Below are 12,189 nucleotides of genomic sequence, written 5' to 3'. Positions count from 1 at the left end.
CACACAAAACTGCATTTACACACAGATCCGGTTATGAGTGCATGAGTATTTTTGACTCATTTGTATTGAGTGAATGCATTATAATCTTTTTACCCAAAAACAAATCCGTTTACGCACGCACAAATCTTTTTACACACGCACAGATATTTTCAGACTATTTTTACTCCATAACGGGAAACCTTTGGAGAGTTCAACTCTCACCGGATGTGACTTTTTTAATGTTTCTCCAATCCGAATGGTTCGCAAATTCAACTTTTCTAAAAATAAATGGTAACACTTTATTTGAAGGGGGGTGAATAAGACTGTCATGACACTGTCATAAACATGACATAATACCTGTCAAGAACATGAATAAGCCTTCATGAATATTTATGACTGTTGTCATAAAGCGTCATTCGGTAAATTACAACACTTTTAATACAAAGTTGACATTATTCAAAATGTCTTTGTTATGACAACTTGACATTAATCAAGAAATCATTACTGTTTAAACTTTACCTTTAATAACATAAAGTTATCTAATTTTTAAAGTGCAATCAGTAATACATTTATAACAAATGTATGACAGTAATGATTTATCGGTTAATGTCAAGTTGTCATAAGTTGTCATGGCATGGAGTTTTCCATGGCTGGCATATAACCATTCATTTTAGCTTTTAAACTGGTTCTTTTGATCCTTTGTCCAGACAGAGGGATAATCAGTAGCCCAGCATCATGACCTGTTTGTTCTGAAGAACCTGCAGCTTCCACTTCATCTTCCTAACATGGCGCCTCCTCACCTTGACTCTCACTGATAGGAGGAACCATAGGAACCACAGAGCCCTGTTAATCTGCTATTCATCAAGCGTGCTGCGTTCTATCGCTGTCTACTGGGGATTCTTTGCCACTATAAAAATAAATAAATAAAATTGACACTACTCCAGTTGGAAATGAATGAGGCTTTGCAGATCACAACAACTCAGATTAAAATACAAAGAGTAAATATGTTAAATTATAATGTAGGTGAGGCAAACAAGGCTTTTGAGTTAATAAGAACGTACGTTTGTTTATGGTGATATTTGAAATGGTAATAAAAATATTTTTTTGTATCTTCATGGAGCAGCTAAGATGACCAATTTTACATTATTATGGCCGGGGGTGTCAAACGTAAAAAAAAAAAAAATCTGGATTTTCTGTTCTCAACTGTATTTGCGCACAGGCAACCTCATGAGCCCCCTTTGAACATCTAGCTCGGGGTCCTACTCGGGAACACCCTTCCAAGATGGCAACCAACAGTAGCAGCACGGGTAGCAAGACTAGCAGCAGTGGCGGCGGAGGAAAACAGTCCGGCCCGTCGGCTGAACAGGTACTCTCACCTGCACGCAGATTGCATTTTGTCGGTGTAGACACTGTTGTTGCCCATCTGAGTCTGGCGGAGGAAAAGCCGTCAATTGGACCCCCAGTTAGCTTAAGCTAACGCTAACTTCCCTCTCTTTCGCTATCATCTGAGCATCAGTCTGCTTCCTAAAACCTCTCAATAGCGATTTTCACAGAGAAGTTGGTGTATTCAGTCTTTTAAATCTATTTACCTCAGGCTTATTGTTCTGGTTATTTTTTTTAAACTTTAACGTTACTGTAAGCTGTCGGCGCGGTTTGGTATGACGAGGCGAAAGTCTATTTTTAAACCCAAATGTGGGATTCTTGCAGTGTCTCCAATCTTTCACATGAGCTTCAATTATCTTTAATGTGCTGCACGATGGCACTCTCTTGTCATAAAAGTTTAGAACTTTGTGTTATAGGACTTTTTCATTTTGGTTGAAATATAACTAAAATGTAGTGGCAGGAGGACAAAAAAAAAACTGAAAACCTCAAAAATGTATAAAAAGTGAACAGATATTGGGACATTTTTAATTAAACAATGGCTCATCTTTGTTGCTGTCTTCTTCACATACAATGAAAGTACATGTTAAATTCTGTTTTATGCCTCTAATATGCATCTCGATAAGTTGAAGCATATAGTCAGAAAATATCCACATTTTTGCCCAACATTGCAATCTCAAATATAATTTTTATCTAAATTCGGTAAGAAAACGAAACACTTTTTTTTAACTGAAAAAAAAAAAACAACAAAAAAACGAACCTGTTAACATTTTATTAACATTTCAAATTGACTGGGGGAGCTGTAGTTAAATAATAAAATGACTCCTAAAAGATGTATTTTCTTATAAATGTGCAGAAGGTTATTCATTTATTTGTTCAGTTCTGATGACTTTATCTTTTTTTACAGGTGGTTGCAACATTTCAGAGAATGCGCCAGGAACAGCGCAACATGGCGTCTAAAGCTGCAGAGCTGGAGATGGACATCAACGAGCACAGGTTTGTCACTGAGGTCTCCTCCTCTGCAGCCTTTTCTGCTTTCTTATGTTATAATAGTCTATATAGCAACAGTTGACTTAGGCAGTAGTAGTTCTGTGATATCACTATTTTGTATGGCATTCTGTGAAGAATAGTTTTTTAGTTTTAGAACTTTTTCATAGCTTAATTTCAGTGGTGTCGTTTTTAACTCGTGTTTGACTTCCTTCTTTTCTGTTCAGTTTAGTAATTGACACTCTAAAGGAAGTGGACCCTTCGAGGAAATGCTTTCGTCTGGTAGGAGGAGTGTTGGTGGAGAGAACAGTGAAAGAAGTTCTACCTGCACTGGAAAACAACAAAGAACAGGTAATCCAGAGGGTAGTGACTGTACCACTTTGTTCTTTTCACACAATTTAAAAAAATATATCACATATTTTTGGTAATATCCCCTGTATATATATCTGGTAATATCCCCCTGTGATAAAAGATTCTTTACTATGAGTTCTGGCCAAGATAGGCAGCGTAGCAAACAACAAAATTGAAAAAGTGACTTTAAAAAAAAAAATCTAAATAATGCAATTTTAGTTTGAATAAAATGTAATTAAAATTGAAAAGAGAATTGTAAAAAATAAGTGCATGAAATGGAGTAATCCTGAAATACCCATAATTTCTATTCAAAAGCACTGACATAAATGCTGTTATTTTCCTAAACAGTCACATTGTACTCAACTTTTTATGTGTTAGAGCTATAATATTATACAAAGTCCGTCCATCCATCCATCCATCCATCCATCCATCCATCCATCCATCCATCCATCCATCCATTCATTCATTCATTCATTCATTCATTCATTCATTCATTCATTTTCTTTACACCCTTGTCCCTCAGTGGGGTCGGGAGGGTTTCTGGTGCCTATCTCCAGCTAACGTTCCAGGCGAGAGGCGGGGTCACCCTGGACAGGTCGCCAGTCTGTCGCAGGGCTAATTATACAAAGCGTGTTTCCAATTACATTCTTGATAGTTTTAAGAAGACAGAACAGAATATGTAATTTAATGGCTAAAAGGACACTTTTGTTTCCTTAAAATTCCCAAAAAGGATTTTACTTTTTTTTTTTTTTCTATCACTCAAAATTTTAGATTTGACAAATGACTAATTCAACTTCTTTCTCTTTTCAGATCTCTAAAGTAATCGAGACCATCAACACGCAGATGCAAGCGAAAGGTCGGGAGCTAACGGAGTACAGGGAACGCTACAACATCCGTCTGGTCGGAGAGGGCGAAGGAGACACCCAGGGCCAGTCTGCGGCGCCGTCCGGCAACAGCGAGGGAGGCGGATCTAAAAGCGGAGCTGGAGTTTTAGTGTCGTAGCTTGTGAGGATGGACAGTGACGGAAGGGCCTTCTGATTACTGCATCACCAAACAAAGAAAATTTAAACCTTGACGAAAGAAAAAAAAAAAAAATCTGAACTCTTCACAGGAAATGTTTGGACCGGGGGTTTTACTGTAATTTCTACAAAATGTAATACACTTGGTTTTTCACATCCGATTCAAGCAAATGTATTCCGAGTCTCTATGTTTGGTTATAAATAATATTTGTCTTGCATTTATCTTTTTCCCCCCCCCTGAAATACTGTCATAAGCAACTACCAATTAAATGCATACCCTTTTTTATTTTAAGATGGCTGATTTTCTTATAGGCAGTTTGACATAATTTTCTTTTTTAGGATTAGAAAAAACACATTCTTAAATGTTAGAGTTCTGTAGTGTGGAGTTGAAAATAACCTAAAATATCTTGAACATCTAAGTGTTGTTTGTATGTAAACGTACATTGGTATTTCCAACACTTCAGCTTTTGCACTATGACCTTAAACAGATGGAGAAAAGTTGAATGTGTGGGAGCCTACAATAGTTTTTCAGTTATACAAAATGTCATCCTTGGAATGAAGGAAGTGCCCCGTCAGGCAGTTTGATGCCATGTATTGAGCAGAAACTAGCGAAATGGCTTCAGAATTGTTAATAAAATAAATCTGTCTAATGCGGCTAACAGTTTTTATTTGTTTCACTATTTTGAAACCTACTGCAGAGACTTTGTGTAGTTGTAAGTTTTAGTATTACTAAGGCCTTTTTCAGTCTGTTGAGAAGTAATGAGACACGATTTCCTCAGGGACTCGGTTACTGCCTCATTTAAGGTTTAAATGTAAAATTACTAGAGCCTCAAGTATACTGGCACCAAGGTGTATGTAGTAATGGCAACTTTTTTTTTTGTTGCTTGAATTAAAAAAAAAATCCTCTGATTCATTGGTTTAAAATTATTCTGACCATCGCACTATCAATTACTTCCATTTTTAAATGGAAGTAATTTTCCCCAACTACTTCAGGCATATTGTTCCTGGTAAAGATATTGCTACAGATAGTTTTTGTACCTCATCTATGCTGAACTATTCCTAAACCATTTTTGCATTGTTGCAGAACAATTTATTCCTTTGAATGAAGCCACAGAAATCAGGAAACCTTGTTTTTAAATAATACCACCTTATATTTGTTAAGACTATTCACGGGGAGCTTAGCAGAGTAAATTTTGTTGGTTTTCCACAGAAAGCAGCAAAAAAGAAAACCAGGTAACAGCCACAGTTCACACTTAATGACATGGCGCCCTAAAGACTTTAGAGAGTTAGCCACCGTCTTTAATTGTAGTCACATCTGATGTGTTTTTGTTATATATGTTTAGTGAGTCTGGGACGGTCAGGAAAAAAAAACATAAATTTCGACGAGGATGGGATTCGAACCCACGCGTGCAGAGCACAATGGATTAGCAGTCCATCGCCTTAACCACTCGGCCACCTCGTCAGGATGCCTACGTATCACCAACGCGGTGAAATTTATAGATTCTTCGCGTGACAAAATACTTTCCCTGTAATTTTTTATGGGATTATATATATTGCTTATATATTATCATTAAGAACCCTGTCGTTATTTGTCAATGCGTAGATTGTTTGCACTGCTTAAAAGGACTGTAACATTAAACCCAGCTGCGCCTTTACTGCTGACTTTACGGCAGTTACACATCGACATGCGCCGCTGTCGCAGCCGCCGCTCAGCCAACCAGTGCTGTGTTTTGATTTAATGGATCACAGCATCTGGCACCTTTTCACTGATTTTCTGTGCTATTTTAAATCGTATTAAAGTCCTGTTTGATGTTTCTTTAATGCAACACAACAACCGGTGAAGTGTTCATCCCGACACAGCCCCGTTAGGCTGTGGTGTTTGCACTGTGGCTGGGATGTAGTCAACGCTAGCTGGAGCGCCTGGACGGAACCAGCTCCTGTGTTTTCGGACCTGCTTTGTTAACAGTGATTAGCCGGATCCAGTTTTCTCTGGAATGCATCTCTCCAAGAAATGTTCCGTGTTCAAAGTGGTGCTGAGTGCCCTTCTGATCGTGGCGCTGCTGCAGCTCATTTACCTGTCCTTCCTGTCCAGGTTCCACGGGAAGCAGCAGCGCTACCGCTACTCGGAGCTCTTTGGAGGCTCCGCGGCCAAGAAGAATGCGCACCCCGAGAAAAACACGCGGAAGGAGCGGCTGAGGTACTCTCTGTCCAGTGGTGGGATCTTTGACAACAGCGGCCAGTACAGAGTATACAAAAACTTGATAAAGAGTGATTTCACAACGAATCAGAAACCAGGTTCCCACTCAAACTCTGACATCCTGACACTAGCCACTCATACCACCATCAACAACCTGCACCACCTGGAATCTCTGCTGGAAAGATGGCAGAATCCTCTCTCTGTGGCGATATTTGCACACGGGGAAGATGTTAAATTTGCCACGGCTCTGGTTTATGCACTCAGCTTCTTCTGCCCTCAAATCCAAGCCCTTGTGGACTTCCACTTGGTCTGCCTGTCAGGAGAGACGGCCAGTTTCCCTGAACAGGACCGGGAACACTTTGCTGGCCTGGAAGACTGCACTTCTGTGTTCTCCAGACTGGAAACCCACAGGGATAAATACCAAAACTACGCCATGAGCGGAAACATCTCATACCCAAACAACCTTCTCCGCAACGTCGCCCGAGGTGGCACAGAGTCGTCCTACATCCTGGTCATTGACATCGACATGATGCCGAGCGCTGACCTCCACCAGCAGTTCCTCGCCATGATCCTGAGGCGGGCACCGGCGGTCGATGAGGTGTTTGTCCTCCCTGCTTTTGAGATCCGCCATGCCAGGAAGATTCCCTCGACGAAGGCGGAGTTGGTACAGCTTTACCAGGTGGGAGAAGTCCGGCCGTTTTATGAGGAGTTGTGTCCACGCTGTCAGGCTCCCACCAACTACTCCCAGTGGGTCAACAGCCACGTTAGAGAGACAGGCACCCTGGACGTTGCTTACACACTCAACTGGGTGGACCCCTGGGAGCCCTTCTACATCGGGCCTCGAACTGTCCCCTTATATGACGAGAACTTCAAGCAGTATGGCTTCAATCGAATCAGCCAGGTTGGTAGAATCTGAACTTCAAATGTTCCTTAGTTTAAAACAAAAAGATTTTTACAAGTTTGTTAAAACCGTCACTATGTTGTGACAGGATAGTACAAGACAAGTAATGTATAAAAAAATCAAGCTCCTCTGCTGTCTCCTAGTGGTTCCACTGGTAACTACAGCAATACACAGCTTGGTGAGAAACAACCAATCAGAGCCAGGAGGAGGGTCTTAGTGCTGTCAATTATGCTGGTGTAAGTGCTGTTCACGCTCTGCCCGTTATTCTCCTCTGTTATGCTACAGTTTCTCCCTGCTAGCAGAGCCTGCCATAAATGCTAATGCTAGTTAGCATAACCACCAATGACGGCGGACGAACGGTTTTCCTAGAAGGGTAATTGTTTCTCCACCATTAGCCCATGGAGCAGCATCTGTTGATTGACAGCACTAAGACCTTCCTCCTGGCTCCGGTTGGTGGTTTCTGACTGGGAACGGAGGATTTGGTGGAGGAGCTGGATTTTTATTTTATTTATATATTTTTTGTTTGTTTTTTCACGGATCTGTTTCATATTTTACTAGGACATAATGACAGTTTTAACAAATGTGTAAACAAACTTTTTTTTTTAATGAAAGTTGTATAAACCCTTAGGTGCATCTTACTATTTTGGAGTATAATTAAAATGGTAATTTATTTTGATAATTAAATTAAAAAAGGGGAACTCATATATTATTATTACTACTGGCATATTTAGAGTGTTTCTGTACATTTTGATTACTTTAAAGCCAACAAAACCCAAAAATTAGCTTTCTCAGTAAGTAAGAATAACACAAAGCCAATAAAAAGGATGTTTCTTACAAAAATGCGGACTGACTTAAAGGCATGTCTATGCAATGTACAGTAAATGTGCTCAACACCTGTTTTGGCCTCCTTTTGCATGAATTACTACATGAATGCAGCTTACCATGAAGCCGATCATGGTAAGCAGGCCCAGGTTGCTATGGTGCGTCCTCAGAAGCCGAGCAACATGTTTATGCAATGCAGTGAACATTACAGGTATAAACTAGAAACTAAGCTTCATTTACAGCTTTCACTTTTTGAACTGAATTAGTGAAATAAATAAACTTTTTGATCCCGTTTTAATTTTTTTAAGGTGCACCTGTAGTTTTTACAGAAACACGCATCAACACCTGTTTTCCGGTGTTTTTGTTTTGTTGTCCAGGCGTGCGAGCTGCATGTGGCTGGATTCAGGTTCTCTGTGCTGAGCTCGGCCTTCGTTGTTCACCGCGGCTTCAAGATCCACGGGGAGTTCCACGCCAAGAAAGAGGAGGAGAACAAACAGAACCGGATTTTGTTTCGCAGCTTCAAAGAGGGTCTGAAAACCAAATACCCGTCCTCTACCCGACGATGCTGAGGGGGGAAAAAAGATGACTGTCCTAAGCCAACTTTTAAAGTTATGACATAGATGTTTGGGGGGTTTTTTCAGCTTGTTCTCCTACTTCCTATATATAATATTTAGTCTATCTAAAAAAATAGACTGCACATAAAGTTTATAATAGGATTTCAAAAAATGGGTCAATAATAATTCAGTTTATTGCATTCTGGTTCAAATGCAACCAGAATTAGCATAATAAAATTCACACAGATTGAATTTTATTGGGTAAAATCTAAACATATGAGGTCTTACTTTATACATTATGTTGATATCCAGATACAAAAGTAGAAAAAAATGCCTTAAATCACATTTGAAATGATATTTCTAGTCAAATATCTACTTTAGAGGCGTTGGCCTGAAGAGTTTAAACACAAAAAGCGAGAGCCAAGAGTAGGCAAGGACATGTTTTTACCTGTCATAAAAATGTGACGGTGTCCCATTATTGACACCAAAATTAAGAGAACCATAACATGATCTCATTATTTTCCCCTAAAACAGAAAAGCAACAACTATTCCCTCTTTGTATCAGTTTTTTTATATTTAAAATGTTACTTATATCATTTATTTATTCATTTTTAATCATACATAAACTTAAACATAGTAAAAAAAAAAAATAGAATAAACACATGCCAAATTTGAGTTTAGTTTTTATTGTGCATAACGTCTTCAGAATATTAAAACTTCCTGACGTTCTTCTCTTTATAGAGTCAAGATTAATTAGTTCGGTCGAGTCAACAGACACGCTGCTCTGAGCTTGTTTAGTTTAGTTATTATTTTTTTAAAGTGTTTTTGTAACGAGAGTCAGTTTCTATATCTTGACTTTCTATTTTTTTTTTCTTTTTTTATGACAGAAAAATGTTTTGAAACAGCCAACTTTGTTTTGTAAGGAGCCGAATTATGTCGTAACCTAATTTCAGCCAGCTGACATGCAGTGCACTGCAGCAGCTGGAGAAGTGGCACTGTGGCTACTCTATGATTGCTGTAGAGTAATTATCCAACAATGTTTCTTTAGTATCTCCTTAAAAGTATTTTAAACAGTAGAGACGGTATGACAGGAGATTTGTAGTCCTTTCTTTATTTTCTTCTTTTTTTAACTTTTTGTATTTTTATAGCCATTACAGGCAGTTGCTTAGCAACCCAATGCTATAAAAAGACATTTGTCCCTTACAGCTTTTATCTGCTTTTGAATGTTGTCACACTTAAATGATTATTAAGGTTTAACATCAGGCAACAACAACCTGAGTAAATGCAAAATACTGTTTTAAATAATAATTTTGTTAGCCATTCAAGCTGCACTCTTTTTAAAGTGAGAATTAACTGTGATTATAAACATTTTTTGGCACAGTTTTACTAAATAGGAATTGTCTGACAATATGAATCCAAGGCAAGTTTTTTTCTTTACTATTAAAATTTGTTTGACTCTGAAACTATTAAATGTGACAAATGAGCAAAAACAGAATAAATTCTTACATCTAAACTGAACAAGCTATTATTATTAATATTATTAATATTTTTTAATATAATCTGCGAGTGAAGGTAGTGGTGTCCCCCATTACTGATAGACTGAAAATGAAAAATATTAACGTCTTGGTTTGTCTTGGCTAAGATGTGGGGCAAAACAAGGAAGAAAAAGCTATATTTCCTATTTAAATAAGTATTTTTGAAACGCTTGTACACGGCTTTAGTATCAATGTAGGATATCCACACAAGCCTGATTAAAAATCAACAGATCAAGCCATCAACTTGTTCTCTGGCCACTAGAGGGCGGTAGTCTTTGCATCTCAACTGTAAGCTGTTTTATTTAGTGAGAGCGGTACATTTATGCACAAGTTTGGCGCTCTGAAGCATGATCATTTCCTCCACACCTCGACCGCGTACACCTCTTTGTGACAGTTTCTTTAATATGAATAGAAATGACTTTTAACAACAAGCACTGGAAACTTTACAATATACACAACACTGACATTGTACAAAAACTTTAAAACTGCTGTATTCCAACACCAAGGACTGGAAACCGAACTGTTTACTTTTTACATCGTTTTATTTATTAATTTATCGCGTTAACCCTTGAAAATGTATTGTGTGTGAATATAATGCATTGTCAAGGTGTGCACCAGACTCAATCATTGTGTTATGATCTACTGCATTAAACACACCTTTATTTTTAGTGTATGGATAAATAAAGGCGCTGTTTGATTACTGATAATGTTAAATATGTTCTGTAATACTTATTTTTGAAGGGATTTCCCCCCCCTTCTTACTTGTAGTGCAGTTTGGTATATTTATTGTGATCTTTTCCTAAAATAAAAATAGTTTGAACCTTTTTTTTTAAACCCAAAGCAAGAACACTGTAGCATGAAATTGTGTTAGATTTTTTTTCATCTCTAGTAAATAATTTATCAGATATTTACAGATGGGGAAATTTATATGAAATCATGATCTACTGTGGTTATGTAATATCTTTGTATTTTTCTCATTTGTTCACTTATTTTAAAAAAATGATGCTGTATTTTTTTTCTCCTTTTCTTTATCAGATAAAATGCCTGATTTGTGTTGGACTTGCTATTAAATCCCTCTTGGACAACGTTTGTTAACTTGACTCCTACAAGTTTGATTCGTTCCCGTTTTAGCCGTTATGCAAGGTCGAGTTCGTCGTGACAGGCGCGCTCATCGGAAAGCCCTCTGAGCGCTTGGAAATGGACAAATCCAATCAATTAACTTCACCAGAGGGATTTGTATTGGCAAGTAATGCCAAGGGTGTTTCTGTAAGTATCACTTAAACAGGAGGGGAAGAACCTACGGCGAGGATAAGGAATACTTTAACTCAGAGAAACATAATACAGCTTTTAGACTCTAACGGTGCCACGGGTTACACAAGAACGAGATCTTTGCAGTGTTACCGCACCCAAGGATAAGTGGTGCTACTGTTCATTGATGCTGTGCTGTAACTAGACTTAGAGCTGAAGTTTAAAGGCATCCCTGCTTCAGGTGGTGGACGATTACATAGTAGGCAGGGCCAGCATCCCATTAAAAGGCCCTACTTAGTGATTAAGATCTGTTTTAAAGTAGAGTCCAGTAAGTTCTCAGTAAAGGCTTCGATAGGGACTGAATTATTTATGGAGACGAAGTTTCCATAAGGGAATTGAAGTTTCCACTCCTCCAGTGACCAAATAAGACCTGATGGAGTGCCGCGCTGCTCTAGCGGCGACGGGGCCATCTGCTGGTAAAGCAGAGCGTGTGACATTCGGCACTTGACGGCAGTCCGAGGCGCTGTGGCGTTTTGTGGCTAAGCCTGCATTACCGGGCTGGATAATGAGCCCAGGCACACGAGAGCCACAGGCACGCAACACTGCGCCTCAGCTCTGGGTCGGCTTTGCTGGGCACATCTAATCATCGTCAATCTTATAAAGTCCTGTGTTGTTTTAATTTGTGATTAATTTATCTCACCCTCGCCTTCTAAAATCGGTTATTGCTCCGTCTGTAAGGGAAGTCTAAGCTACTCCTAACACAATAAGGGAGAGTATTCATGCGCCTGAAGACTTACCTTCGGTTCTCTAGCTTAAGTTTACATTTCAATGAAGCTAATGTACAAGAAGCCATTTTACTTGGGAAGTGTAAAAGTATAACAGTTACTTCTTTCCCATGTATGAGACCAGGTTTTATCAGTAAATGTAGTTCATTCGCCTTGTCCCTGCCGCCCCCGCTCAGGGTGCTAATAATGTGGCAGAAGGTGCAGAAATGTTGGGAGGGGGCGGTGGATCAGCAGAGGCAGGTTTGGTGAGGTAAAGTGGGGTTTATCCCAGCAGCTTTGGGGAGTGAAGGCTTATCTGGGTCAGAGATCTTTGTGACATAAGCAATTAGGGTTGCCCTCTCTTGTGTATGCTAGCAGGAGGGAGGCCTCCCGCCACCTAGATTAGCCATACTAAGGCTCGGGGAGCTTGGCAGCTTCTGGACAGAGGGAGA

General features: G+C 39.1%; 2 protein-coding genes and 1 non-coding gene across 3 annotated transcripts; 2 read left to right on the top strand and 1 right to left on the bottom strand.

Moving 5' to 3' along the window:
- Nucleotides 1–1,244: 1,244 nt before the first annotated feature.
- pfdn2 (prefoldin subunit 2) lies at nt 1,245–4,368 on the top strand. The gene is made up of 4 exons (XM_007563595.2): nt 1,245–1,345; nt 2,267–2,355; nt 2,574–2,697; nt 3,508–4,368. The coding sequence occupies exons 1-4, from the start codon at nt 1,262–1,264 to the stop codon at nt 3,697–3,699; spliced, it is 489 nt and encodes a 162-aa protein (XP_007563657.1). The 5' UTR covers nt 1,245–1,261; the 3' UTR covers nt 3,700–4,368.
- A 728-nt stretch (nt 4,369–5,096) lies between these two features.
- trnas-gcu (transfer RNA serine (anticodon GCU)) lies at nt 5,097–5,178 on the bottom strand. The gene has a single exon. It is a non-coding gene; the product is annotated as a tRNA-Ser (tRNA).
- A 215-nt stretch (nt 5,179–5,393) lies between these two features.
- On the top strand, nt 5,394–8,513 carry b4gat1 (beta-1,4-glucuronyltransferase 1). Its single transcript, XM_007563594.2, has 2 exons — nt 5,394–6,814; nt 8,014–8,513. Exons 1-2 carry the CDS (start codon nt 5,711–5,713, stop codon nt 8,203–8,205), a joined length of 1,296 nt encoding a protein of 431 aa, XP_007563656.1. The 5' UTR covers nt 5,394–5,710; the 3' UTR covers nt 8,206–8,513.
- Nucleotides 8,514–12,189: the final 3,676 nt, after the last annotated feature.

The sequence above is a fragment of the Poecilia formosa genome, unplaced genomic scaffold, assembly GCF_000485575.1.
Source record: "Poecilia formosa unplaced genomic scaffold, Poecilia_formosa-5.1.2 Scaffold149, whole genome shotgun sequence".
In the NCBI taxonomy this organism is placed as follows: domain Eukaryota; kingdom Metazoa; phylum Chordata; class Actinopteri; order Cyprinodontiformes; family Poeciliidae; genus Poecilia; species Poecilia formosa.
This window is presented reverse-complemented; position numbering and strand designations above follow the sequence as displayed.

What these genes read in the sequence shown, in the direction of transcription:
- pfdn2 (XM_007563595.2), top strand. Translation starts at nt 1,262, where the DNA reads ATGGCAACCAACAGTAGCAGCACGGGTAGCAAGACTAGCAGCAGTGGC. An exon ending in CCGGCCCGTCGGCTGAACAG is followed by an intron (nt 1,346 to 2,266) that starts GTACTCTCACCT and finishes CTTTTTTTACAG; the next exon opens with GTGGTTGCAACATTTCAGAG. An exon ending in ATGGACATCAACGAGCACAG is followed by an intron (nt 2,356 to 2,573) that starts GTTTGTCACTGA and finishes TTTTCTGTTCAG; the next exon opens with TTTAGTAATTGACACTCTAA.
- b4gat1 (XM_007563594.2), top strand. Translation starts at nt 5,711, where the DNA reads ATGCATCTCTCCAAGAAATGTTCCGTGTTCAAAGTGGTGCTGAGTGCC. An exon ending in GCTTCAATCGAATCAGCCAG is followed by an intron (nt 6,815 to 8,013) that starts GTTGGTAGAATC and finishes TTTGTTGTCCAG; the next exon opens with GCGTGCGAGCTGCATGTGGC.